At 43.7% G+C, this 26,903-nt stretch overlaps 1 protein-coding gene across 1 annotated transcript in view; it reads left to right on the forward strand.

Moving 5' to 3' along the window:
• Positions 1–15,251: 15,251 nt before the first annotated feature.
• Positions 15,252–26,903, forward strand: part of HIP1 (HSP70-interacting protein 1) — a 68,436-nt gene continuing 56,784 nt past the window's right edge. Inside the window, exons 1-3 of the mRNA XM_086515916.1 lie at positions 15,252–15,500; positions 15,619–15,670; positions 25,122–25,295. Coding sequence (XP_086372042.1) covers positions 15,391–15,500; positions 15,619–15,670; positions 25,122–25,295 — 336 coding nt within the window. The 5' untranslated portion in view covers positions 15,252–15,390. The remainder of the gene's footprint in view (positions 15,501–15,618; positions 15,671–25,121; positions 25,296–26,903) is intronic.

Consider the following 26,903-nt stretch of genomic DNA (forward strand, 5'->3'; position numbering starts at 1 on the left):
CCAGTGAATGCACTCATACGGTCGATGCTCCAAAAGCAAAATTACATCCTCGAAGAGAGAGATGCTTCATCCATTGGCCGAGCGAGAAAGAAGAAAACACGAAGAAAGAAATCCCTTAATGCTTCTAGCTCAAAACCTAGTTCAAAGACTAACATAGGGACAGGAGAGGATCCCGTGTATATGAATGACCCTGAGGATGACTCAGATTCGATAGAGACCAAGGAGACCAAAACTGTTACTACAAAGGAAAAAGCCAGTGAGGAGGATCACGAGAGGGAATTACGACGAACACCAAAAGAGTATTCAAAGTTAAACCACCCAGTTGCGAACCCCCAAGATAAGCCACGAGAGACAAAAAATGAGGATTGCAAGAGAAAGATTGGAACCTATCCAAACCCAACAGTGGAAATTGAACGAGTCCAACAAATGTTTGGTGGAAGAAACTCAACGAACATTAGAACCTGAACCCAAACATATCCAGATGTCGGACACAGTGTTTCCCACACAAGTTCAACCTCACAAGAACTACAGGCCGTTAGCTATACCCAGTATCATTCGGGAAGAGAGTGAGGGTAGGACATCTGAAAGTGGACACACGCCTTTCCTACTAGAGAGAATGTTTGGTGAGGGAATGCCCGACCCCCTTGAGGAAGTGGAGATTCCACCTTCACCATTCTCTTGTCAGGGTCCTACGTCCCACAAGATGCCATTAAATGTTGCCAAATTGATGGATTTCATGTCTTCAGAAGTTAGAACCACCATCATGTCCAAACTATATAAAGACCCCAAGCTAGTCTCAGCTCCTCGAGCCTTCCTCAATGGAGAATTACAGGCCAGATTACCACAGTTTGCACATATGAACAAACCTGACTCGGTAACGAATGATGAGGAACATTTAGCACCACCATTTGACCTAGCGGGACATGAATCTGTAATTGAAATACCCGTTAACAAGTTGGGGCAATACTTTGAAGGTGATGAATCTAATGCTACTCTACCAATCACTACTAAAGGATTAACTATAAAGGGGGTCCTTGACGGTGGTGCGGGAGTCAGCATGGTGACAAAGAGTTGTTGGGAGTCTATGGGGAGACCTCACCTTGAAGCCACAAGCGTAGTGGTAAAAATGGCTAATGGATCTATTGTTACGCCTATTGGAATGCTAAAGGATCTCAGGATCAAGGTCTTGGGACACAAGGTAAGGCAGACTTTCATTGTTATGGATTTTTCCAAGCATCCTATGTCATTTGAGATGATCTTAGGGCGTCCATTCATGAGGGAAGCAAAAATGGTGCATGACTGGTCCAAAAACCACGTCTACTTACAGTTCCAAGACTCTGTCATTCAAGTTGATCTTTTAAGTGGTCGAACGCATCCTCTAGGAAATAAATTCATCATTGATAATCGATCAGACACAACAATTCACTCAGCTCCATTACAGTATTGTTACACGTGTAACGAAGACACGGATATTGGGGAGAACTCTCCTTATATGGATATCCTACCCGGAATGGCTGAGTCAGACAATGTCGATTGGGTGCACCTAGTGGCAACTATAGATACATGGGGAGCTAGAGGAACAACCTGGGTAACACCAGATGGGGAAGAGATACCACACATTGCACCAGTAAACATGTTAGGTGTAGCGCATATAACATCCGATGATAAGAAAGAGGCACACCTACCTGAGAGTGAAACTGATGATTCCTCAAAGGCTTCAGGCCAATACACATCAGAAATGGAATCTCAGGGAGAAATGGATTCAGAACCTGAGGAAACATCGAGTGAACCAAGTATAGAAACTGAACACTCAAGGCCTAGTACGACCATCTATGGTAATTTATATGAGAGTGAAGAAGATACAAGCGAAGACCTATCAGGCGAGTCGAGTTCAAACATTTACCAAAATCAAAACCTTAACAAGAAACAAAGGTCATATAAGAGACGACGATATCGAGCAAATGTGAGAGCTAGGATAAACAAGGAAAGATCTACTGCAGAATGGCTTAGCTATCTAGGGGCATGTAATGCTCATCGAAAGCTAGTAGACAATTGGGGTGAACATCTCCAGAGTGTCATGTGGTGCAGCCCGCGACCCATTGACCTCGCTCAATTGGAGGTTACAGAGCCGAAATTGAGTCGAACTATAAGAAGACGTCAAAACCGAGAGTTAACACAACAACAAAAGGAGGCAGAACTAAAAGAAAGGTCTCCGTCAGGACAAGAGCCTGCTGACTTACATATGGCTCCTGAACATTTTAAATCTTATACCACGGGGGAGCGAAAGGTTGTGTATGCCAAAGCCCAACGAATACCTACCAATGGAAGCAGTGGAGTCTATGATGGTCCAGCGGTAGTTAAAGAGATAGAATTAGCAGAACCAGGTGAGGAGTCTAAACCAGTCTTTATTGCTCAAGACCTTACCGAAACTGAAGAGGCTGTACTTAAGGAGATCCTCAAGGAATACAAGGATATCTTTGCTTGGACATATCATGACATGAAGGGCGTTCCACCTTCTGTGGTGCAACATACAATTCCCATGATCAACATTGCTAAACCTGTCCAGCAACGACCCTATCCAATGAATCCTAAGTACGCCAAAATTGTACAAGAGGAGATTGAAAAACTTATCCAATGTGGATTCATATACCCTATTGAGCACTCAGAATGGGTTTCTTCAATAGTCATTGTGCCAAAAAAGAATGGGAAACTAAGAGTGTGTGTGGACCTCAAGAAAGTTAATGCAGCTACTAGGAGAGATCATTATCCCTTGCCATATTCAGAACATGTGCTTGAAAGAGTTGCGGCAAGGAAGCTTATAGCTTTTTAGATGGGTACTCTGGTTACAATCAAATCACAATTGCATTAGAGGACCAAGCTAAAACTGCTTTTATCACTGAGTTTGGAGTGTTTGCATTTCGAGTTATGGCTTTTGGCTTAACAAATGCCCCTGCTACATTCCAACGATTAATAAACACCGCGTTTAGAGAATTTCTAAGGGAGTTTTGTGAAGCTTTCCTAGACGACCTTTGTGTTTATTCTTCTTGGGAGAAGCATTTGTTATATCTACGAAAAATATTTGAAAGGTGCAGATTTTATCGCATCTCATTGAACCATTTCAAATGCCAATTTTGGGTTAAGCATGGAGTCATTCTAGGGCATATAGTGTCCAAGAACGGGATATCCACAGATGAGAGTAAGATTGAAGCCATTGCCGATTTGCCACCATCTACTAACTATAAAGGAGTTCAAAGATTTATGGGCCATGTTGGTTATTATCGAAGGTTTATTATTAACTTTGCCGAGATAGCGCGTCCATTGTACAAGCTTCTTATCGAGTTTCACTGGACGGAAGAATGTCATCAATCTTATGAGTTATTAAAGAAGGCCCTAACAAGTGCTCCAATCCTGCGAACACCTGATTGGAATGTACCTTTTCATGTGCATATTGATGCATCAAATTTTGCTATTGGGTGTGTTCTAACTCAACCAAGAGAACATAAATTGGACTACCCTATTAGCTTTGCAAGTCGCCAATTAAATGATGCCGAGATGAACTACACTACTACAGAGCGCGAAGGTCTAGCTATGATTTATGCAGTAAAGAAATTTCGCTATTACCTTCTTGCTACCAAGTTTGTGTTTTATGTTGATCATCAAGCATTGCTATATTTGGTAAACAAGCCGTATTCCACAGGTCGAATTACACGATGGTTGTTAATTCTTCTTGAGTTTGACTTCACCGTTGTTGTGAGGCCTGGGAGGAAACATGTCATGGAGAATCATTTATCTCGTATCCCTAATGGCGAAGCTCCTACGGGGGTTGATGATGAATTGCCTGATACTCCTTTGTTCATTGTTGAGACAATGCCTGAATGGAGTGAAAAGATTGTTAACTTCTTAGTTAATGGTTTTCCACCCAAAGAGCTGCGAAAAGATATAGCTCGAAAATTAATCAAGGAATGTGAACCCTATTGCTTACTGGCTGGAACTCTCTATAAGACAGGAAAAGATGATGTTCTTAGACACTGTGCCCGCGAGGATGAGTATTTATATATTCTACAAGAGGCACACATGGGCGTAGCTGGTGGTCACTTTTCAGGAAAGTCGACTGCTCGAAAGATCTTACAGTCAGGCTATTGGTGGCCCACTCTGTTTAAGGATGCATCACTTTTTGCAAAGGGATGTGATGAATGCCAACGCTTCAAGAAGCCACAAAGAGGGGATAGGATGCCTCTACATCCCATCAAGGTAACCCCACCATTTGAAAAGTGGGGCTTAGACTTTGTAGGACCGATTAGTCCGGCTGCACGTAACACGCAATCACGATATATCATTGTGGCTACCGACTATGTAACCAAATGGGCTGAAGCAAAAGCAACACGAAAGGCGGATGCAAAAACAACAGCTAAGTTCCTCTTTGAGAACATTATCACACGTTTTGGATGCCCCTTTGAACTTGTGAGTGACAATGGAACTCATTTTATAAATGAAGTAATAAAAGAAGTCACATCAAACTTCATGATATCTCACCACAAGTCTACACCCTATTATCCCCAAGCAAATGGCCAAGCTGAGAGTACCAACAAAACTCTCATCTCCATTTCGACAAAGACAGTCGAGGCTCATCGCACTGATTGGGACCTAAAGCTTACATCAGCTTTATGGGCTTATCGTACTGCGTATATAATTGCACACCGTTTAAGATGGTGTATGGCCAAGAAGCAGTTATTCCATGGGAGTTTGTCATTTCTAGTCTTCGAGTAGCTTCTCAAGAAGGTTGGGATGGTAACCCCTTAGTGGAGCGATTATATATCCTGGAAAGCCTAGATGAAGAAAGGCAATTAGCTGTGCGAAATGCTCTAGTGGAGAAGGATAGGAGAAAGAAGTGGTTTGATAGCCATTTAAAGGATAAAGACATCAAGGTTGGTGATAAAGTTCTTATGTACGGGGTACGTAATGAAAAGAAGAAATTGAAATACGCTGGTAAGGGACCATATCAAGTGTGTGAAATTACCCCGCAAGGTACCATTCGTGTGGAGACTCTAGATGGAGTTGAAACCATTGGATTCCTTAATGGGAGTAAATTCAAAAGATATTATGATCCTTTAAGCCAGGAAGAGTTGCAAGCCATCCATCAAAATAAGGCTGCCAAGAAACAAGCAGAGCTTTAAAAAATCCAAGCAAGAGTTGAGGCTCAAGAATGACAACAACGTCTTAGACGCCAACGAGAGGCTAATCTGGGAATCACGCAAGCATTTTTCGAGGACACAGATGATCACTCATTAGAATCTGAGCCACCCCTACGATACCCAATTGAGCTAAATAGCCCCTATGGGAAAGTACTATACAATGCCTTATTAAATACGGGAGTTAAACACAATTTGTTGTCCTATGGAGTTTGGTGTCAATTAGGGAAACCGACCCTATCCCCGAGTACGATGCAAGTCAAGGGCATTAATAAAAAGAAAACTGCTATTCTTGGAGTCCTTCAGACCCATGTTGTCTATGACAATGGAAGCATAGTGCAGAGGTTTCTAGTCATGCCCACGGGAGCTATGGAAGGCAACGTAAACCTGGGACGCACGTGGATGTTGGCAACCAAATGCACTATTGATTGGGATACTGGTAGTGTCACGACGCGACCACCGACTCTTACCCCTATCATTCAAGCAAAGTCACCTACGTTGCAAACTCTAGCAAAGTTGAAGGATAGCCAACATTCACAAGCCAAGGTGGTTAACTCGTCTTTGCCGGCTACCCATGAACCTAGCACTTCAACACTTGTAGTTGCAGCAAGCAGTAATATTGCAAGTACTCAACTTGCACGACCTAAGAGTACATATCAATGGGTCCCCAAGGCCTTACTTCCAACTACCTCAACCCTCCCATCCATTCCAAGAAAAAATTCCCCTGGAAAACCAAGAGCGTGCTCTAGGAGAGTCAAGACCAAATCACGATGGATTCCAAAACGACTATTAGAAGCCCAAGGCTACTATGATGGAAATGAGCAAATTTGGGTACCTAAACGTAAAATGTGTCCTTCCCTATCGACAGCAAACCCATATGAGTCAAACAGTGTAACGCTAAAGCGAATGGCAGACCGTGGGAAGGGAAAGATCACAGAATGCTACACACCTAGTCCAGAGCTAGTTTGGGCTCCAAGGCCAAACCAATTTATTCCACCTAGCTCAGGAAGGGGGGAGTTCCATGAAGCTTCTAGCTCCTCATGTAATACATCCATAGAGGTAAAAGCTTCTACACAACCTCCACCTACAATAGTGGACCTCCATGAAGCTACAAAGGAATCCACACCTTCCAGTGTTCAAGAATCACCTAATGAACCACTTCAAGTTTGATCCTAGGAGAGTACCTTACCACCCTTGCAACTCGACAAGGCACCTAAGGTAATAGAAAACTACTGGCAAAAATCTTCACCTATATCAACTTGGAACAACTGGTTTCAAAGGGTGACGACATCATTTCAAACGGTATGATCTACCCAAGGAAGGGGGGAGTGTTTGTGGACATCCATTATTCGCTTGCTTCCCTCTCAACCTTTCTCCATGACCTCTTAATCTCCAATCTTAGGGAATGTATATATAAAGCCTTATACTCACAAAAACGAGATAAAAAAGTAAAAGAGCAAGAGCCATAACACAAAATCATAAAAACAAATTATGCACAAGAACACGACCCTTGTAATATTTGCACTCTAACCATCATCTATTTGCGTGTACAGATATGGCTAGTACGCTAGAGTCATCCACTCCTGCCTTGGGTGAGAGGTACCCTCGTTACTTTTCACAAATATTTCACATGGTCTTTCCAGTGCTTGCATGTGAATGGGATTTGATAGGTATGCTAGCATGCGAGAAAAATTTTGAGGAGTTAGAATGGCTGATACGTCTCTTGACCACGTCTTACCCATACTTAGTAGAGAGCGTTTCTCCCATTGCACAAGCCTACCCTTTTGACCAAGATGACTATAGGCCTCTAGTGACCTTCTTGGTAAACATGGGCACCTATGATGAAGAAGAAAATTTACAGGACTACACGGATGGCACATATGGTCTCATGGATGATGACTTTGTTTATCTCGACGACGAGGATAGGGGTTTAGCCTTAGGGTTTCCCCCCAACCTCTACAATATCCTATTCCCTTGACTCTCTAGGGGGAGTGCAATAAGTGTTGGTACCTTTTCCCACTAATGTGCCTCCTGGAGGTATTCCTTTTGTTTCCTAGTGTGTACAGGAGCGTGTTGCTATTGATAGGATTTGGACCTTCATGGAATCTTTATCTCGACTCACTCTTCAAATCAAGCGCGACCATCGACACAAACAGGTGTTTCTTGTCCATTAGCATTACCCCTTATCTTTTTTGCATCTATGATTGTCTGCTTTAATTGTGATTGGTAGCCTAATATTCACCGCATTTTCTTAGTATCAAACATTTAATTCAATGTAATTTTTTGTCATAATCACTTGTCTAGGTTTAAAAATCAAGCAGTCCGACTAAGCTAGTTTGACCGAGTTAGGTGTTAGAGATCTTCTCTTAATACCATGGGGAATGCCTTCCTAATAATCAATGGTTACTTAAGTTCTTAATCCGATTTAGGCAGCATTGTGTGAACTGTACTAGGGCTTTCTAGTGGGCTTGACCCTATTGACCTTTAGCTTAAGTATTATAAAGGGAGTTTACTAGTGTGATGCGCCTGGGGAGGTGTATCAGTGTTATATGACCCCCCAAAGTTACAAAATAAAAATGATGAAAATTAACAAACAAAAAATCAAAGTGCCACAATGTAAAATCTTAAGCTGGAAGAGAAATCTTAGCTTGATTTGGTACTTCACTCACATGTATTGCCTATGGTACTAGAGCCCCAGAGGTTCCCAGTGTGGGCGCTTTTCCTTGAAAAGCAAAAAACCCAAGGCATACAAAATAAGCACACACATCAAATTGAATCACTGTGAAAAGACTTTGGGGGGTCAAAGAAAAGGTAATTAGTCAGGCGATGATTTCATGAGAAATTCCTTTTATCGTAGCTTAACTACAAGGTCCTCTAGGTATAGCCTCTAGTCAGCCCTCGAACATGAAATACTTGGCTCTCGCGATTAAACAACTTAATTAACCAGAGAAAATTAAGAAGCTTACCCATGGTATTAATAGTCGATCTCTAGTGCCTTTCGACTGTTAAATTAGCGACCCCAGACTTGTTTAATTTTTTACCTTTACATCTGTTTATGCATTTGATTACATTGCAATTTAATGCTTATTGCTGACAAATTGTTTAAAATTCTGTTACCAATCAATTGTCTGCCTAAAATTGCATATGCTTTTTAATCACTTATGAGAATGCAATTACTGTGCAATGTTGTTTGATTTTGCAGTGACTAATGAAGGCTAAGGACATTCATCTCAAATGCTCTTCCACCTTGACCAAGGAGCTTCAACTCAATAGCTTCCGAGGACGGAATCTACATCAGGAAGGGGGGCATGTTAACCCTCACGGCTCACGGACACCTTATCACCTACGAGACGGACGTTGTAACCTACGGTGGACATTGTATTATTTATTTGGTAGAGTTAGGTACCGGGCTTGTCAGTCCAATAGGAAAAGGGTTAGAGTGATCGCCAATGAGAGGCGCACTCTAACTGGGACATTCAAGGGATTAGTTGGCTAAGCATGGGCGCCCAAGTGTGAATGGGGTGAGCTCATATAAAAGCCAACTAAACCTAAAATTCACTGATTCTCTCATTTGTGCAATAGAAGAGTGCTCTTGCTCCGTCCCCATCTCCATCTTCTTCTTCTTCACCTCCTTGTGTGTGTGTGTGTATGAGAGAGAGAGAGAGAGAGAGAGAGAGAGAGAGAGCATTGCGGCGGCACGACGGCGGTGAAGCGGTTGAGCGCGACGTAGCGGCGTCTCCTTCTTCTTCGTGGCGAGGAATCCTCCACGGCAGGAGCATAGAGCGGTGAGTGACACACCATTGCCCTCTTTTGAGCTTACTAGTTAAGCTAGTTGTGTGCTTGGAGCCGTCTGTGGCTCGCACACAGTGTTAGGCAAGTCCCTTGCTTTGACAGTGAGGCAAGGAGCGCACAAATGACTAGGCCATTGTAGATATCCTCATGTCGTAATCCCCTAATGAATTCATCGAGCAATTGGTTATTTTTTAAGCGCTCATTTGGATTACAACAAGAATTCAAATGCTTTAAGCGACTAATAAAGTCTCTCACCGACTCTCCTTCCTCTCGTTGGGCTTTCTGGAGCTGAGAGGCTACACCCCAAAGCACTCCGTCTCGTATGTATTCTTTCAAGAACAGTCTCCTAAGAGTAGGGTAAATCGTTTTTTCTTCCACCCTTAGGGTTCTATACCAATCCCCAGCCTTTTCACTCAAGGTTAGGCTTAAAGCATTACTCTTATGCAGGTCATTGTGTTCTCCTAGAGAATCGCATATTTGTTCAAACACTTCGATATGCTTTTTCGCATCCCCGTCTCCACTAAATTTTTGTGTGACCTTGGCTATTTGTACTGCCTTACTTCTACGCTCTCTATCAGGCGTGTTACGCATATTCTCAGCAATAGATCGACCGATAGCTTCAACAAATGTTGCCAAGTCACCTAAGTGAGTAGGCACCGTGGGTGAAGACGCTCCAGAGACTACATGTGGAGTAGGTATTGGCATTGGGCTTGGCGCATAGGAAGCCCTTGGGTTCCACGTTTGGTACGGTGTGTTGTGCCACGGCCCAAAGTTCATATGGGTGGCCCTGGGCATAGGAAACGTCAGATGTGACATCCTAATGCTAGCCGATATGGCCCCATGGAAATAAGAGCTTGGGTGTTGTGGTTGTGGAGCATAGGTAGCTGAAACAATGGGAGGGGTAGGAACTACATGAGTACGAGGACCCATGGGTGTATACGATTGGTACACACTTGTAGGTACTGTTGTAGGCATTGAGCTACCATGTAGCGGTGCTTTACTAACAAATGAGGTCCATGGCGTGTGTCTCGGCATGCCCATCATTGGAGTAGGCATGGTAGCCATGGTGTCATAAAGGGAAAGATGAGCTAGACTTGGAACAGTAAAGCTATCACTTGTGGGCTCAGATTGCACTGAGACCCCTGGCAAAACAACATATGGAGGATCCATCGGACTTACCGAGGGAGTCTCCATTTGTGATAAGATCGGTTGTTTAGCCTTCCTTGTATCCAAGAATCTCATGAGACCCGTTGAAGGCATGTGGATCCCCTTGTTCTGTCTCTCTAGCTCAATAACCCTATGGATGACCTCACAAACTCTTTGTTGTTGATCCTCCACACTAGTAGCACCCGTTGTGGATTGTAGGACATCTAACCAACCCATGTGATAGGTGTGACCTGTGTATAGGTCAGTTAGAGTTTCCATTTGTAGTTTGTACTCCGAGTCCTCATTTAGGAACGCTCCATCTAAGCTTGAGGTGCTAGGGGTGTCCTTTGAACTAGATGCAATGTGGCTCTCTATGGGTTGACCCTTAGTGGTCGCTAATTCAGGAGCACTTGATTGCTCTCTTAGCAAATATATTGACATAGGGGCTTTCGCTTTTAACTCTCTTTGTTGCTCCGCCTTGCGTAAGCTCTCGATTTCCTTTTCCCTAGCCGCGATGATGTATTCCTTTTCCCTAGCTACGATGATATATCGCTCAACCTCTTACACTTCGACAAGGCTTCTACCATTGGTAATATAACCTCAGAGGCGAATAGCTCTAAAGAGTCAGGGGGTGCGGTGAATGGAGTATTCATGTGCACATTCTCTAAGGGCATAGGGTCTACGTTGGTCATGAATGACGAATTTACTTCCCCACCCCCGTCATTTACATCGTTAGCTCCATGTTCGGAGCGAGTGGCTCTACTAAAGGTTTCCTTCAAGCGGCTAAGCACGCTCGGTCCGGACCATGGACCCATGGCATGCATGTCTTGGCTTGAGCTATCGGGATTAGGCATTGGGAAACCCTCCATGACGTCGTAGTCAGCGGAAGAGTCACTAGACGCTATATGTGGGTCCTGGTTTGTACTACCTTGGGTCCCCGTCGAGGGCCTGGAACCTAAGGTAGGTGGATATTGAGAACTCGCGTAAGCCAAAATGCTCTCTAGTTGCTCAGCCTCTAGCACACGACCAGAGCACAGATGCATGTGCCTTTGACATCCTACAAGCGTCGGCGAAGAACATCGAAGGTAAATCGCTTACTTTTTTAGACGTCCGTTTTCACTCTTTTTTTTATATTTAAATGATCGATTTTTAATTAAAGTGTGTGATAGCTCGAAACGAGCGTATCACTCAGAGGTTCGTGGTGTGCTTTATAACACAATATTCGGTCACCCGAAGCTCCGTTGGTCCTCAAAAAGGTCAATTTTTAGCTACCTGTGAGGCTAAAATACGTAATTGTAAAGGGCGACTGAGGCCTGAGCCTAAGCGGGAGCTTGGGCTTGGGTCTAGGGGATATACTCGATCTCAGTCCTACCTTTAAAATTTTATTGTTTTTAACATATATATATATATATATATATATATATATATATATAGATAAGGTCGCCGCGGCCACGATGTGTGCGCGAGCACACACACACCTAACCTACCTACTTACCACTAATACAGCTACTGTTACACACTAACACACTACTACAACAACTCACTAGCTAACATAACTACTTACTGTACTTTACACAGAACTAACATTATGGATCTACAACCTTAATACTAACACCTTCTCATAGAGAAAACACAGTACCTTTCAAAACCTTATTAACAAAGAAAACACAGTACCTTTCAATTCCTTATTAACAAAATAATACACAGCAGCAAAACAAACTCCTTCTTCTCAACACATAGACCTTCCTTCTCTACCTTTCCTACTATTGAAATTGCACCACAAAGAAGCACAGAGTGCCATTCAAGCTTAGTGTATAGCATTCCCCGGCAGCGGTGCCAAAAATGTGCGCGTCGGTCGCACGTGTCAATGCAAGGGACTTGCCGATACACTGTGTGCGAGCCACAAATGGCTCCAAGCACGCAACTAGCCTAAACTAGTAAGCTCAAAGATGGCGATGGTGTGTCACTCACCGCTCTACGCTTGCTATTGTGGAGGATTCCTTGCCGCAAAGAAGAAGGAGCCGTCGCTGTGCCGCGCTCAACCGCTTCGCCGTCGCCGTGCCGTCATAGCAATGATCGATCACACACTCTCTCTCTCTCTCTCTCGCACGCACACACACACACACACACACACACACACACACACACACAAGGAGATGAAGAAGAAGAAGACGGAGATGGAGCAAGAGCACTCTTCAATTGCACAAATGAGAGAATGAGTGAATTTTAGGTTTAATTGACTTTTATATGAGCTCGCTCCATTCACACTTTGGCGTCCATGCTTAGCCAACTAATCCCTTGAATGTTCTAGTTAGAGTGCGTCTCTCATCGGCGATCACTCTTACCCATTTCCTATTGGATCGACAAGCCCGGTACTTGACTCTACCAAATAAATAATACGATGTACGTCTTAGGTGATAGGAATATGTGTGAGGGTTAACAATCGGATTGTTGCTCTTTCATGTGTTTGACCTGTTGGATCGTGCCCTAGAGGAAGCATCTCTCTGTTGATAGAGAGAGAGAGAGAGAGAGAGAGAGAGAGAGAGAGAGAGAGAGAGAGAGAAGTTAAATTGGAAAATATAAGTTATATGGAGTGTGTGATGAGATCACTCATTTGGTGGAGGAAGCTTTTTGCATAAGATTAGGGAATCTAACACAAACTTGATAGAGAGAGCTTTTTCAATAATTTTGCCAAACAATCCATTCTCCAAAAAAAGCTCCCTCTAAAGCTCCCTCCATTCCCCTAATCCGTCGTAAACACTTTAAGACTTGCAAACACTTTAAGTCGTGTCAAATAATTTAAGATGACTTGCTTTTCATCAGAATTCTGCTATCCTATCATAAAGAGATGCTTCTAGCATACAAATCCTCCCTTGCCACTTAGGCAGATATACTAGCAATGCATCATCTGGTCTTTTGGTAGAAGACTAGACATCATCAACTATATTGGTTATGGCTTTTGACACAATAAGCCAATTCCATGTATTGATGTTAGAGTCGAAGGGGAACCAATTGCATTGCCTTATACGGGCTAGCCCTATAGCAACATGCAAATCATTTAATTGACGCAAGCTTAACAGAACAACAATAGGAAACACAACAATCTCATTAGCGATGCAGTGAGAGGGAGAAAGATAGAGGGCACACACATGGAAGTGAATTAGGATGTTGCCTCCAAGAGACGAACGAGGGAGTGGTGGGAGAGAGGATGGCTTTATGTCGGGAGAGGGAGCAACACTTGCCACCTTAGAGAACCAGATCTTGGGTGAAATTGGCATGGGCAACGTGTAGCACAATAAGTGATATGTCAACACCTCATGTGCAGATGAGCATCACTCTTCTTCATATTAAGAGCATCACTAAATCAGGAGATTCAAGTCATGGCCCGTGGGATTTGTGAGCAAATTGGGCGTCAAGACTTGCACTCCACATGTGTTGATGATGATTAGAACCACCAAGTGCGGCTCAATTTTCAAACAACTCTAGCTACCTATAAAGGGCCACTTACATTAAAAGGTATACTAACAAGGAAATATCTTCCTATAAAAAGTGCCCTTATCATGGGTTCTCTAAGCATCATCAGACCTGCCATCTTTATCTTAGCCTTGCTCCCATGGCACCTTGTTGACTAGGCCCCACAACTGCTTCTCTAACTCTATAGAGGCAACATAATGTCGCCCTGCCCATTGAGCCACCACATCCAAATAGATTGCCACCCGTTGGTGGTAACACCCCTGTGCCGTCACTACTGGGTCTAACTTTTTAAACCTCTATTAATTTCCGATGGAGATTCCATCAAAACCACAGTCGTAACTCTTCTTCACATGTGCCCCCCCGCCTTGCAACCCGCCCCTCCTCCACCCTTTGTACCACCTTTAGAGGTTGTCTCAACCTTTGCGTTTCATGGCGCTACAAGCCTTGGCTTTCAAAACAGATCACGCACGTGCACGAGAGAGAGAGAGAGAGAGAGAGAGAGAGAGAGAGAGAGAGAGAGAGAGAGAGAGAGTGCCGATCTAACTTCAAATTTTTTTACTCTAGAATTTTTGAAACCACAAACCCCTCTCCCTCTTTTCTTCCTTCCCCTTCTTCGATTTCTTTCCCATTCGTCGTCGGATAGATCTTTAAGGTCTCTTGGGATAGTTTCCTACGACGTTAAAATTCTCTTCTTCTTCTTCTTCTTCCTAAAGTAATATATATATATATATTTTGAGATTGGGGAGACCTAGTGGCCAATTACAATAAACTAACTATATATATTATATATATAAATGTCTCACAAATCTCCTTTTCATGATTAAGTATCAATTTGAATATATTTGCTCGTCTTTGTGATGAGTATTTTCTATCTCTTTCAACCAATCAAAAGATGTGCATTTTTAAAAAGATAGCCTCTGCTTTTTCATCAGCAAAAAAAGGGAGACATCACTAAGGCCCCATTCCTTTGGCGCATGCAAAAAAGGCTATTGATTCTAAGGAATGCGCCTCCTTGACAATGTGATTCCTCTCCTTGTTTTCTTGAGCCTGAAGGAGCTATATATATATATATATATTTATATTCATATATACTATAACTATAACTATGATATAAGTACATAAAGTAGAGTTTAAGCAACATTATTTAGAAGCTAGCCACATACACCAAATAGAGGTGGTTTTATAGGGCCTTCCAAATAAGAAAATGCGTTCTCATACACCTTCCAAAACGTATTAAATGTGATGCACATCGTATAAGCACCTCCAATTTAGAGGGCCTTTGAACGACCCTCTAGCTTTTAGAAGGCCCTCCAAATGAGTAGTGACCTGCTAGTGCAAGTCAATTATACCTGTCCACCTACAATAACAAAGCTTACTTTTTGTCCGTATCGAGAATTTAAATGGTTGGTCCACCCACCAACTTGTTGAATGTTGGCTTATGAGATTGCTCAACTTTTGAAAAGAAGGCATTCCAATTTTGGCAGCCCTCCATTTTGGAAGGCTTATGTGAAGGCCATCTTTTTTTTTAGCCGTTTGAAGCTTCGCTTAGACTAGTTTTACGGGATTGTGCCCTCACCCACACCCACATGTGTAAGGGGTTGAACCATAGTTGGTGTGCTTCCAGCCCCTCACCTTGACCCTATGTGAAGGCCAATCTTAATCAGACCCTTCTACTCGAGCTGACTCGGACTTCACTGTGCCTTCTAAGAAGGTTCTAGTGGCTCGAGGTCTGCGCTGCTACACAGAGGAGTGATTAGAGAACGAGAGTGAGCGTGACAAACCTGTCAGGATGGACCCGCGCAAGATCGCAGAACTGAAGGCCTTCATTCAGCTCTGTGACTCCAACCCTTCGGTGTTGCAAGACCCGTCTCTCCGCTTCTTCAGAACCTACCTGGAAAAGTAGGTGACATCCTCTGCGCGCACGTGCTCACACGAGAGAGAGAGAGAGAGAGAGAGAGAGAGAGAGAGAGAGAGTTTGTGCTTTGGTATTTTGCTAATTCATTTCGTGCTGGTTTAGGCTCGAAGCGAAGTTGCCACCATCTGCCTACGGAAAGCCAGAAACTTCAAAGGTATGTTGATAAGCATCAGTGATATTGAAGCAGCCCATGTACTGGGCTGGTAGTGAATGTCTCTTCCTTAGTTTTAAAAGAAAGATTTGTTGAGACCATTAATTCCCACTTGAGAGTTAGCCGACTCTTTAGTAAGAGTCTGTGCACTTTAGGTTGCTTCAGATTGTTGTTTTAAGGTTTAGATTGCATACACGTTTACATTCTGTGAGAAGGTGTCTGGCCTTGTTCGCAATATCGTCCCAATTACTATCTTGGACCAGGTGTTTATTTGTCAATACAGGTTGAAGAAATTCCTGAGTGATTAGGGATGGGAAGTTTTTAACCATCTTCTGCACTACGGCTGTTGCATGCGTTATGGAAGGATGGCTGTTGCGATGATTTGCAGGCCAAGCTTTTGATTAGTGCAGTAGGTCTTCTAACACTATTAATATGCAGTAGTTTGAGGTATGTGACGTTGTAGGATCGGAGTCTTCCTACTATTAGTCTTTCTGGACTTTGTGGCACTGATGTCTCTATGAGATCACGTTTGTCTCAAGGGTCTCGACGACTTTTTCTTCCTTGTGTTGTGATAAAAAAATGCAGGGTTTTTAAAAGAAAATGTATAACTCAAGTTTTCATGAAAATATTATCTGTTACAGCTCAAAGGATCTGAAAGGAATTTTACTTTTTTTTTTTTTTGGGAGGATTAGAGCAAGTAAAAGCAGGCAAATCTATGGCCAATCAGAAAACATTATAACTAAAGTTAATGTTTAGCAGGATTAATTTGAGTATTCTTCATGCAACATAGTATTTTCTACTTGTGTAAATTGACCACACTTAGAATGATACGAGTATGGGATGATCAAACATATTTACCATGCTTTATTAGGTGAATTGTAAAACTGCCTATGTTTAATCTTGGAAATAGCCAGAGGAGCGTGCTAGTTTTCTAATTACTGGCTTTCGAGTTTTGGATTTGAAAACATTTTATAGTTGTCAAATGGAGCCTTTGTTTTTTTGGTTTCGGCATTGACATATGGAAAGTCTTGGGGATCTGAGCCGTAGTTTTTCATACTTTGATACCTGCTGGTGCATGACGTATGGTTGCCATAAGGGAGAACTATGGTATCCACCCAACAACTGATGTTTTGCTATATTGCTAAACATAACCTACCTGCTTGTGTGTTTTGCTTCATGCAACTATTTGTGGTACGCCTGTCACTTGTGAGGCATGGATCTCTGTCAGACTTTTGCAATTTTGTGTAGATGGTTGTGTATTTGCTTTGAGATCAAGTCATGATCCATAGGACAAGAAATGCTCCAAATTGTAGGAGCATCGTCTTTGGAATTAGCCCCTTGTTAGAGCTTTATCAGCTCCTGGGAGGCCATATACTTTCTTATTTCTCCTATGTCGATTTAAAGGTGACTCGCTATGTGCTGCCTCTCTCAACTGTTGTGCATGCTGCTGATGCAGCTCACATGACTGCTGCTTGAAGCCAGTTAGGGCCTGTCGGTGCTTTGAGCAGGATGCTGTTTTGGCATGCCCTTGTTTTTCATGGTGTTCAGAGCAAACTTCCCAAATCCTCCCTTTTTCCTTTCCTTTCTGTGTAGAGCAGGGTTTGGTTTGCATTTTGCTTCTTTTTGTCTTTGTTTTTATTTCTTTGTTTTCCTTTGTATGTTATGTTGTTTTGTACGGGCCGGGGTTGCTTTTGTTTTGTCTGTTTCTCGGCAATTCATTTTTTCCCTTTCTTTCAATTGTCTATGTTTTCTCCTGTTTGTCTGCGGCGTACACAGCTAGGGTTGGGGTTGGGGTTGGGTTAGGGTGTTGTTTGGGATAAGGTTTCCTTGCTGCAATTTGTTGCCTAGAAATTTCTGTTGGTTTTGTAGGTTACTGAGGCATAGCATCATTGATTGCTATTGGGGATTGTTTTGGGGTTTCTCCCTGTGTGTCTCAGGTTCAGGTGCAAGTCACTCTGCTGGTTTAGATTGTGTCATGGTTATCACGAATTGCAGGGGGTCATCTACTGGATTTCCTGCCTAGGTCTAGGGGGAGACGGCTTCTTTGTGGCTGTACCCAGCCTTGTGAGGCTTATCTGTTTGATTTTGTTGCAAAGAACCCTTGAGAACCTTCTTTTTCAGCTAGTAGACGATGGAAAAGTGCTGCATTTGTTAGCGCTGTGGTGGACGAGTCTCTGGCTGCAATTTGGAGGCAAGAGGGTGTGTGCAGTGGTTTGGGCCCGTTTCCAGCGCAGTACCTTTGCTGATTTCAGCGAGCCAGCAGGAGTTTTGTGTGGTAGAGGGGGACTGTTTGTTTGGACCTTTTACAGCCTAGTATGTCTGTACCTTGTTAGTATGTCGTAGTATTTAGTCAATACTATGCATGATGGAGCTGATGGTTATATTGTCTTGTGGGTGACTACCATGGGTCTATACCTTGGACTTTCTTGTAAGGGTAAATCTAAGCTAATCCTGGATTCATCTAGGTATATTTTCCAGTCGTATAGTGGACATGCAAACTTCACATTGTGAAGTTTTCGTCCGAGTTACGACCAATTGATACTGTACTAATTCTTTCTATCTTTTGTGGTGTGTATGCCCTATCAACTACCTCATTTTTGTGCTAATTTTTTCGATTTAATGCTTCTTTTAGTGCTAGGCTTCACTATGGTTGAGTCTGTCCTTGATCTTCGGAGTCATGACAAAAACTTAGTTTTTAACTTTGTGTTGATGTATGCTCATGTCGCCACACACATAGCCATATTGCTCTCTTTTATTTATATAATTGGAGCAGAATAAATTTAAGTTACCTCATGCTCGTTTGGGTGTGTGTACCACCGTTCTTCTGTTTCCATACAATTCTGGGAGAGGGGGGAGAGTGTAGCGGCGAGGGTGAGAGGCTCACAACCTTTGGGTCTCGGTATTTTTTTTGCTATGATACCAAGATTCTAGTTACTCATCCTTAATTAAGTACTTAAAACTCATGATTAAGACTTAAGAAACTTGAACTTGACTTAGAGACAAGACTTAGAAGACTCTGTGTTTAATTGATTGAATGATTGAAATGTGTTACAAGGCTGTTCTTATATAGAAACTGAAGAGACACGATGTAGAGATATGACCATAGGTCAAAAGATATGACTCTAGGCCAATAGTCATGTCCTTCTGTTGTAGAGTCGTAACCCTTCGGCGTAAAGGTGTAGCCATTTGCTGAAAAGGCATGGCTATTCGCCGAACAGGTGCAACTCTTGGGCGAAGGGATGCATCCTTTGGAGAATTGGGGTCCTCGGATCTGGTGCGTCTTTGTATCTGCAAAAGAATCAAGCAAGAAGGTAATACCAAGACAAAGAATACGTCACAATCGTGACAACGCCTGCACTGTCAGTGCAAATCACGGAAGTCCATACTGACTGTTCGTACATTCTGTCACGTCAGCCTGATGTCAGCGCGAATCGTGGAAGGCCATGTCAGCATCCGTATTGCCACGTCGGTCCTATGGTCGGTGGTCATGCCACATCATCATTTTGTGAGACCCACGCAACCCTATGGTCGTTGGTGGTCATGCCACGTCATCATTTTGTGACACCCACGGGAAAGTCGACCCTAACGTAGCTCTTGGAGTACATTCTAAGGGAGAGGTGTGAGACCTTGGATGTGAGGAGAATAGCCAATTGATTTGAGCTGACACTCGTCGAAGGGATGAATTTACTCCTCTTTCCGAATGTGACTCGACAGCTGAGCAATGTGGCAACCAACATCTTAAAGAAGTTGCTCTTCGATGAGAGGGTAACAGTTGAAGCGAAAGGCAAGCCCGCTATGTCGGTTAAGCCCGACGCCCACTCCTTATTTACAGTCAACTGGAGGTGGCTTGACTTGCAATTAGAGGTGGCCCGACGTGGATCGATCTAGCTCTCTATCCTAGTTCAATTATTTGGAGGTTTTGTTCGTGTGTTGCTATTAGATGGAGAAAATTCTCTTTGTATGTAGTCATCTTCTTGCCTAGCAAATATAGATTGTATCCATGTCCTCTTAAGTATTTAATTGAAATAGATCTTGTCGTATAAGTTCAATGACCTCCTTGCGCGTCAGAGAGAGTGAGGGTGCAACTAGAGAATATTGAAAGTGGGGGAGCCTATCTGTAGAGAAACCATGTAGCTCAAACCATGCTGCCATCTGTGCATACCAACATGATGTATCTCCTTGTGTTGCAAGTGCCGTGAGGACTCTAGAGCCAACCGAGCATAACGATCTCTTGAGATCACCAATAAGCTATGTATGAATGCCCTGATTTCGTAAGAGCGTCCACCACTAGAGGAGAGCCAGCTAGCTCTACTCGGATGATCGCAAGGAATCAAGGCCTTAGCCTTGATCATCTTGGAGATCATGGAGCTCTGTAGGTCTTGCTACCCATTTGTACATCCATGTTGACGACTGTGATGATCTACTGCAAGGGTCCCCAGGGCCCATATCTGCACTCTAAATAGCATAGCTAAGGCAATGAGAGTATCAAATAGCTATAGCTTGGTGCGAGGCTCCTGGAAATGAACCTGTGAACACGTCCTCTCCAAACCTCCCAAATCTGTGTATGCTCTAGTCAATATAGTCTTTGCCGCTCTCCTCATCTGCGCGCGCGCACACACACAGAGAGAGAGAGAGAGAGAGAGAGAGAGAGAGAGAGAGAGAGAGAGAGAGAGAGAGAGAGAGAGAGAGAGAGAGAGAGAGAGAGAGAGAGAGAGAGAGAGAGAGAGAGAGAGAGAGAGAGAGAGAGAGAGAGAGAGAGAGAGAGAGAGAGAGAGAGAGAGAGAGAGAGAGAGAGAGAGAGAGAGAGAGAACCAAAAAGTTACAATTGGTGAATCTGATATCATGTATGAGTACGGAAATTACAGTTACAAAGAACTAAATCTAAAACACTTAAGGAGAAAGGAAATAGGGGGGGGGGTGGGAGGGGGGTTTGTGGGTTCAGATGAAATCTCTCATCGGTCGCTGTGGGATCTCATCGACCTCCTCCATGGTTAGTACTCTGGTTGGGTGTCTTGCATGTCGAGCTAGAGTGATCTGTATCTTTTGTTGCAGCCTTCGTCGGTAGCGGGAGACCCCCCGAGGTCGTGGACGTCTGGATCTGCCAAGCTCCGTGGCTCGATCAAGCAGTGTACCTCTAGTATGAGTAGGCTCTGAGATCTGCTGTAATGACTGCTCCGTTGGCTCTTCTCTGGCTAGTGTAAAGAAATCTGTGATTCGTCTCTGAGACTGTCTTTCCTCTGATGTCCTCAGCAAGCTCTCCTTAAGTCTGTGCAGCTCTAGCAGGAACAATCCGAGACACCTCTGATCCTTGTATCTCATGACTCTAGAAAAAGGTTCGAACCCTTCTCTGAACAGGCAGTGGAAGCGGCCGCGTATCTCATAGTATGCCGGGCAGTGACATGTGTAGTGCAATCCTGTCTCTGGCTCTCTAAGTTACATAGGTGACATATCCTAGCTCCTGTCGGCACCCCTCGAAAACTGCCAGTCTCGATTTGGAGCTGATGTGAGGATGTGCATATCTGTCCAATAGCGCATCTTATCCCATGAGATAAATGTGTGTCCATGTATGCAGGCCTAGTCACAAAGCCGTCCTCCGTGAGTCGGAGAAGCTGCTCTATGTAGAAGGCCATCTTCGTGCCTAGCTCCTGTGTCGGCTGTATCCATGTGCTCCTGGTATTGAGCTGAATCAGATTTTGACGTATGAGTCTGGTGATCTTTGTCCGTGTGAGGGACAGAGAGGGTGCATCCAGGGAGTATTGAAGCGGAGGTAATCTATCCATGTTGAGACCATGCGACTAAAACCATGGTGTCATCTGTCCATACCAACATGCTGTATCGCCTTGTAGAGCTAGTTGTCGAGATGACTCCAAGGCAAGCCGAGCGTATCTGTCCCTGGGAGGATCCCATATACCGTGCATAAAGGAAATTGATCTCGTCAATGCCTCCACCACGAGGGGGGGGGGGGGGGGGGGGGGGGGCGGCTATCTCGGCTTGGATAATCTCATGTGGTACTGAGGCCTTAGCCCGAATCATCCGAGCGATCATGGAGACCAGAGGCCTCTCCATACATCTCCATCCGTTTGTGTTGTCAGATCTCCCGTGGTGGTCTACTGAGGGTCCCCATACCTGAACTCCATAGAGCATAGGTGGAGTCACTAGAGTGTCAAAAAGCCAAAGCTTTGTTCGCGGTTCCTGAAACTGAACCTGCGAACACATCCTCTCGAGTCCTCCCAAAGCTGCATATGCTCTCGTCAGTCTATTCTCTGATGCTCTCCTTAGTGACAACACCGGTCCAACGAAGACCACCCCAAGATAAGTATATGCATCTGTGTACTCCACAATCTCCTGGCCATACATAAATGTGGGTGCCGACCTCCTGACCCACTGTGGTGTGGTGTTGAACACCATAACCTTGGTTTTCCCCAGATTGACAGACAATCCACTGTCACGAGCAAACGTATGCAGAGCATCCAAATGACGCTGCATCCCCTCTGGAGAGTCAGAAATCAACACAATATCATCAGCATATAGTAACAGCGGAATCCATGTCCCTGCTAGTTGAGCCCTTCTGTCCTCTTGACGCTCTACATAGTCCGAAAACTCATCCACATACATCCCAAAAAGAGTCGGGGACAGGGGGCATCCCTGCTTTACTCCAATAGTGGAGAGGACCATGTTAGACATTCCCTCAGTGGTGCGTAACCGCCCCATCACTGTCTTGTATAGAGCCAGAATCCCCCAAATCAGCTCTGTAGGCACACCCATGTCCTGTAATCTGCGTATAAGTCTGACTCTCGGCACTATGCCGAAGGCTTTGCGGAAATCCACAAAGCTACAATAGATCCTCTTGCCATGGTGTCTACCCTCCTCAATAATAGCTCTGAGTGTCAGAATCTGGTCAAGAGTGGAGAAACCTCTTCTGAAACCTGCTTGCCTTGGTGCTCTTATGCCCTCTCGCTCTGCCCATCTACTCAGCTCTTGTTCAAGAATGGATGCATACAGCCTAGCTAGTGTGTGACCAACCATGATGGTGCGATAATTCTCGGGAATCATGGGATCTCCTGACTTAAAAATAGGCACAATCGTGGACATACTCCAAGTCTCGGGGAAGCCTTCATACATGGCTCGATTAAACATCATAGCTAGGAGCTTTGCAAGCATATCTATGGCATGGATGAAGTGCTCTGCTACCAGACCATCATGATCATGTGCTCTCCTTGTCTTCATCTTGTCAATAGCTTTCCTTACCCTCTCGGCAGTAAAGAAAGAACATGTCTTCGGGCATGTCTCTAGTGGGTTTGGGAGAGGTGGTTGTACTGATACTGTGCATGTCTCAGTGGAGGTGACCGCTGGTGGTGGTGAATGTTCGTGGAATAGCCTCCATGCTTCGCGTGAGTCCTGGCTTATAAATAACTGATACAAATCTTGCTCTAGCTGGGATAAATAAGACCTTTTCTTTTGTCGCACTAGGCGGCGAAAGATAATCCGTGACTGTCTATGTGTGGTAATACCCACGAGCACTTCCCTCTGTAACTTGATCCTCATCTCTCTACACTCCTCATCATACCAACTGTTCTGGGGCATTTTTCCAGATCGTCTCCGTGTAGGCTGGCTGTGGGGGTATGCTTCTGATGCTGCATCATGGAGCGTCTCTGTCAATATCTGAGTGAGTTCATCTAGTGGCCGTCTTGGCTCCTGGGTGCACAGCTTCCTGTATATCTCATCCATATACACAGAGTCCGTCTCCCTCATGAAGGTATACCGGACGTGTGTAGGGACCTCTCCTAATGGAGTTGTGTTGAATTGAAACGTCAGGGTGAAGGACAATATAGCATGATCAACTGCCACTCCAACTGGCCTAGTGCCCACCATGAAATCTTGAAAGAATGGAACGAGACTTGGCTGGGCCATAACATAATCCACTGTGCTGGCACCATGTCGGTGTGGAAAGCAAGTAAAACCTCCATCTGTCGAAAATCTTTGTAGGCCATTCAAGATGGCCAATCTATGTGCGGTTCCCATATCTATCAAGTATTTGTCATATTCCGTGTATTCCTCATCTTGTGATAATCTGGATAGACCCATCTCTGTAACGTCGAGCTCCCTAAGCATTTCCTCGGAGGTATCATAAAATATTGTCTGGTGGTGGGCAGTCCTAGCATTGAAATCCCCTAGTATGATAATGTCACCATCCTTAGAAAACTCCCATATGTCATTATCCAAAATAGCGAAGGGGGATTGTCCCCTAGGTGATGCATATATTGACGTACTAGGAGGAAAGTAACAGATAGCAATGTAGAGGTATCTGCCCGTCTCTGCCCTGAGCCTCACCCACATGTACCTAGCATGCTCATCCTTGCGTGCTAATATATATCAATGGCTGCAGCTCCTCCCTGAACAGAACTGCCACTCCCCCTGAGCCTCGTCCTCGGTGTTCCGATCTGGTCTCTTGTTTGCAGGCTGTCTCCCATCTATACCCGCTCACATGTGGCATGGATTGCCCAGGGGCTTGATGCGTCTCAGAGTAGAAGATGATGTCTCTCCCTGTGAAGCTATCCTCAAAGGCCCCTACATCAAAACGAAGTGACGCATTACAATCCCAGGTTGCCATCTTTAGTGTGGTCCCATAGGTCTCGCACCGTCATGCGGGACGTCGCTCCAATATCACCACCTTTCCATCTCTGTAAAAAGCAATCTTCCCCTTTTCCCTTGCTGCTCTAATTTCTGGCATTACTTCTTGCATATGAGCAATCTGCGAGAGGGTGAGGTCTTCTCCAAGAAAGATGCCAGTCTTCTTTAGGGTCGGTCTCTGAAGTCCTTCTTGGCTTCCATGGAGGGGAAGCGGAGAATGAGTGCCCTTTCCTTCGAGGTTTCTCCGTTGCTCCCGCTTTTCTTTGTGCCCATTCTCTCTCTCTCTCTCTCTCTCTCTATATATATATATATATATATATATATATATATATATATATATATATATATAGATAGATAGATAGATAGATAGATAGATAGAGAGAGAGAGAGAGAGAGAGAGAGAGAGAGAGATTGAACTATGCATCTCAAAACCACAAGTAAATGTCTACCCACTCTGGGCACTATATAGTGAAGTAGGAGTGGGTTGGGCAAACACCCAAAAATACCAACTTTAGACCAAATAGGACTGGCTGCACCAAACTAAAAGTGTTCGGCCTTGCATCCTACATGCAATGCAATGGGTGGCCAGCCCGGGAAGACCACTAGCGATACAAAAAATGCCCAAAACCTTGAAGCAGCCGGTGGTGAAACCCTCAACAATTTCTAGTTTTTTGTTATTTTGATAGTAGGTATTTATGTTATTGCAGAAAAGTTTAAATGGATTCTTTGTGTTCTCTTTAAACTATCAAATGTTAATGTTGTTTACTGGCAAGCTGAGCAGACCTGTATCACTCTGAATTTCAACCGTGTCTTTTTATCACAGGATAGTAAAGCAGAAGAAAGTGATGATGATATGCCTGAACTTGAAGAGCAGTCTGGAGGCTTCAAAACAAGAGCAGCAGCGTTTGCCGATGATAGTAGTGGCACAGAGGAAGAATCTGAAGTGGAATTGGATAATAGTGATGTTGTTGAACCCGATAATGATCCTCCTCAAAAGGTTCGGTTTTCTTACTCTCACTTGAGCTCTAGAAACCCAGTGATGCTTAATAGCGGTCATACATAAGCTGATTAGAATTCAGTTCCTAGTTCATTTTAAAAAGTTGGAGTGATAGAATCCAGTTCCCTGTTTTATGTGCAAAATTGTTGGTTCTAATGAAAGCTGATGGTTCTCAAAGTCCTGAGAAATATGTCCTTCTTAGCAAAGAAAGAAACTTGTATGTCAACATGAAAGGCACAGGACTGTTTACTTTTTGTTTTGCTTAGCTGGTTGACTTTAGAGTCGTGCGTTTGTACACTAGTACTTCATAAAATTGTCTAGGGTGTTGTTGTTTGCCAGTTCTTTGTCCATGATAATATGTGGTATCTCATCTTTTCCCAGCAATGTAGGGACTTTTTGAGTGTAACAGCTATAAATTAATTCAAGATCTCTGAATTGCAAAGGGACGCATTGTATTGAATGTGGCTGCACATTTCCATGAAAGTTGAGTATGTCACATTTCACTGTACTAGGCTTTGCTATGATACTTTTCTCTCTTGACAATCAATTGAAGGATTGTGTGTGGTGCTGTATTTCAAATAGGTCATTTTGTGCGGTCAAGTCAAGGCATTCTTCCCTTTAGAAGTATGCCTAATCAATCATAATCAATCATGGTTCCGTTAACACAAGAACACATGTCCAATTATGTAATCTTTCAATCTGTGTAATCTTTCTTTGATTGATGGGTTCATATGCTAAAATATATTGTCAGACCGTCTTTCTCTCTAAAGTCTAATTTTACCTTTCTGAAACAGAGAACTTTCTTTCTCTCTCCGTTTTTCTTTGGTGATCCAAAAAGCTTTCGTAGAATAATGACGGAGTGGCTCACAATTTTTGGTGTGAAACGCGGTGAGAATCGCGTTGATGACAGTATTAGTACGGCTATTGACATAGCAGTCCATCGCACGTTGTATTGATGTGACATATTGCCTATGTTAGGGTCCTATTGGGTGTTAGCTATTGGAAAAGAACAGATGTTTTAGTGCTTGGGCACTTTTGTAAATAGTGAGAGATTTTAAGTTGCTTTTGGGATGTTGGGGCCAAGTGCTTATAAAGAAGAGGCTAGGGCCCATTACCCATCAGATCATGTGAGTGGGTTCACACAGAGCAATCACAACTGCGAGAGTTCTTCAATATAGTAAAGACATACCACCAAGGCCATCAATTATAGTTGAGGGGCCAACAATCTTTGAAGGGGAACTCTGCCTCATTAGTGTCGTCTCAAGATGTAAGTGTGAAGTATTTCCATTCTTCGCCAATTGTATCGAAGTTTGTTTCAACGACTCTTGTGTCGGCATGTGAAGCTGGTGGATTGTATCAGAGCTAAGCTGTTTGCTTTTTTGGCAAGCAAATCGATCCTTTTTTCTCAGATTCTTAAGTGGACAGTTATGGATTCCGAAGGATATGCGAAATTTCTTGTTGGTGAAATGTAGGACTTACTATCAACCACAAGGCTATCTGCCGTACTTACAAAATTTGTAGCAGTCCCTGAATTATGTGAATCCTCAAATATCTCCCACAGGACTGCCACAGAACCCACCCACTTGGCATATCTAGGGCTTCTTTTCA

Source organism: Adiantum capillus-veneris, chromosome 7 (genome assembly GCF_014529385.1).
Source record: "Adiantum capillus-veneris isolate H3 chromosome 7, ASM1452938v2, whole genome shotgun sequence".
Taxonomy (NCBI): domain Eukaryota; kingdom Viridiplantae; phylum Streptophyta; class Polypodiopsida; order Polypodiales; family Pteridaceae; genus Adiantum; species Adiantum capillus-veneris.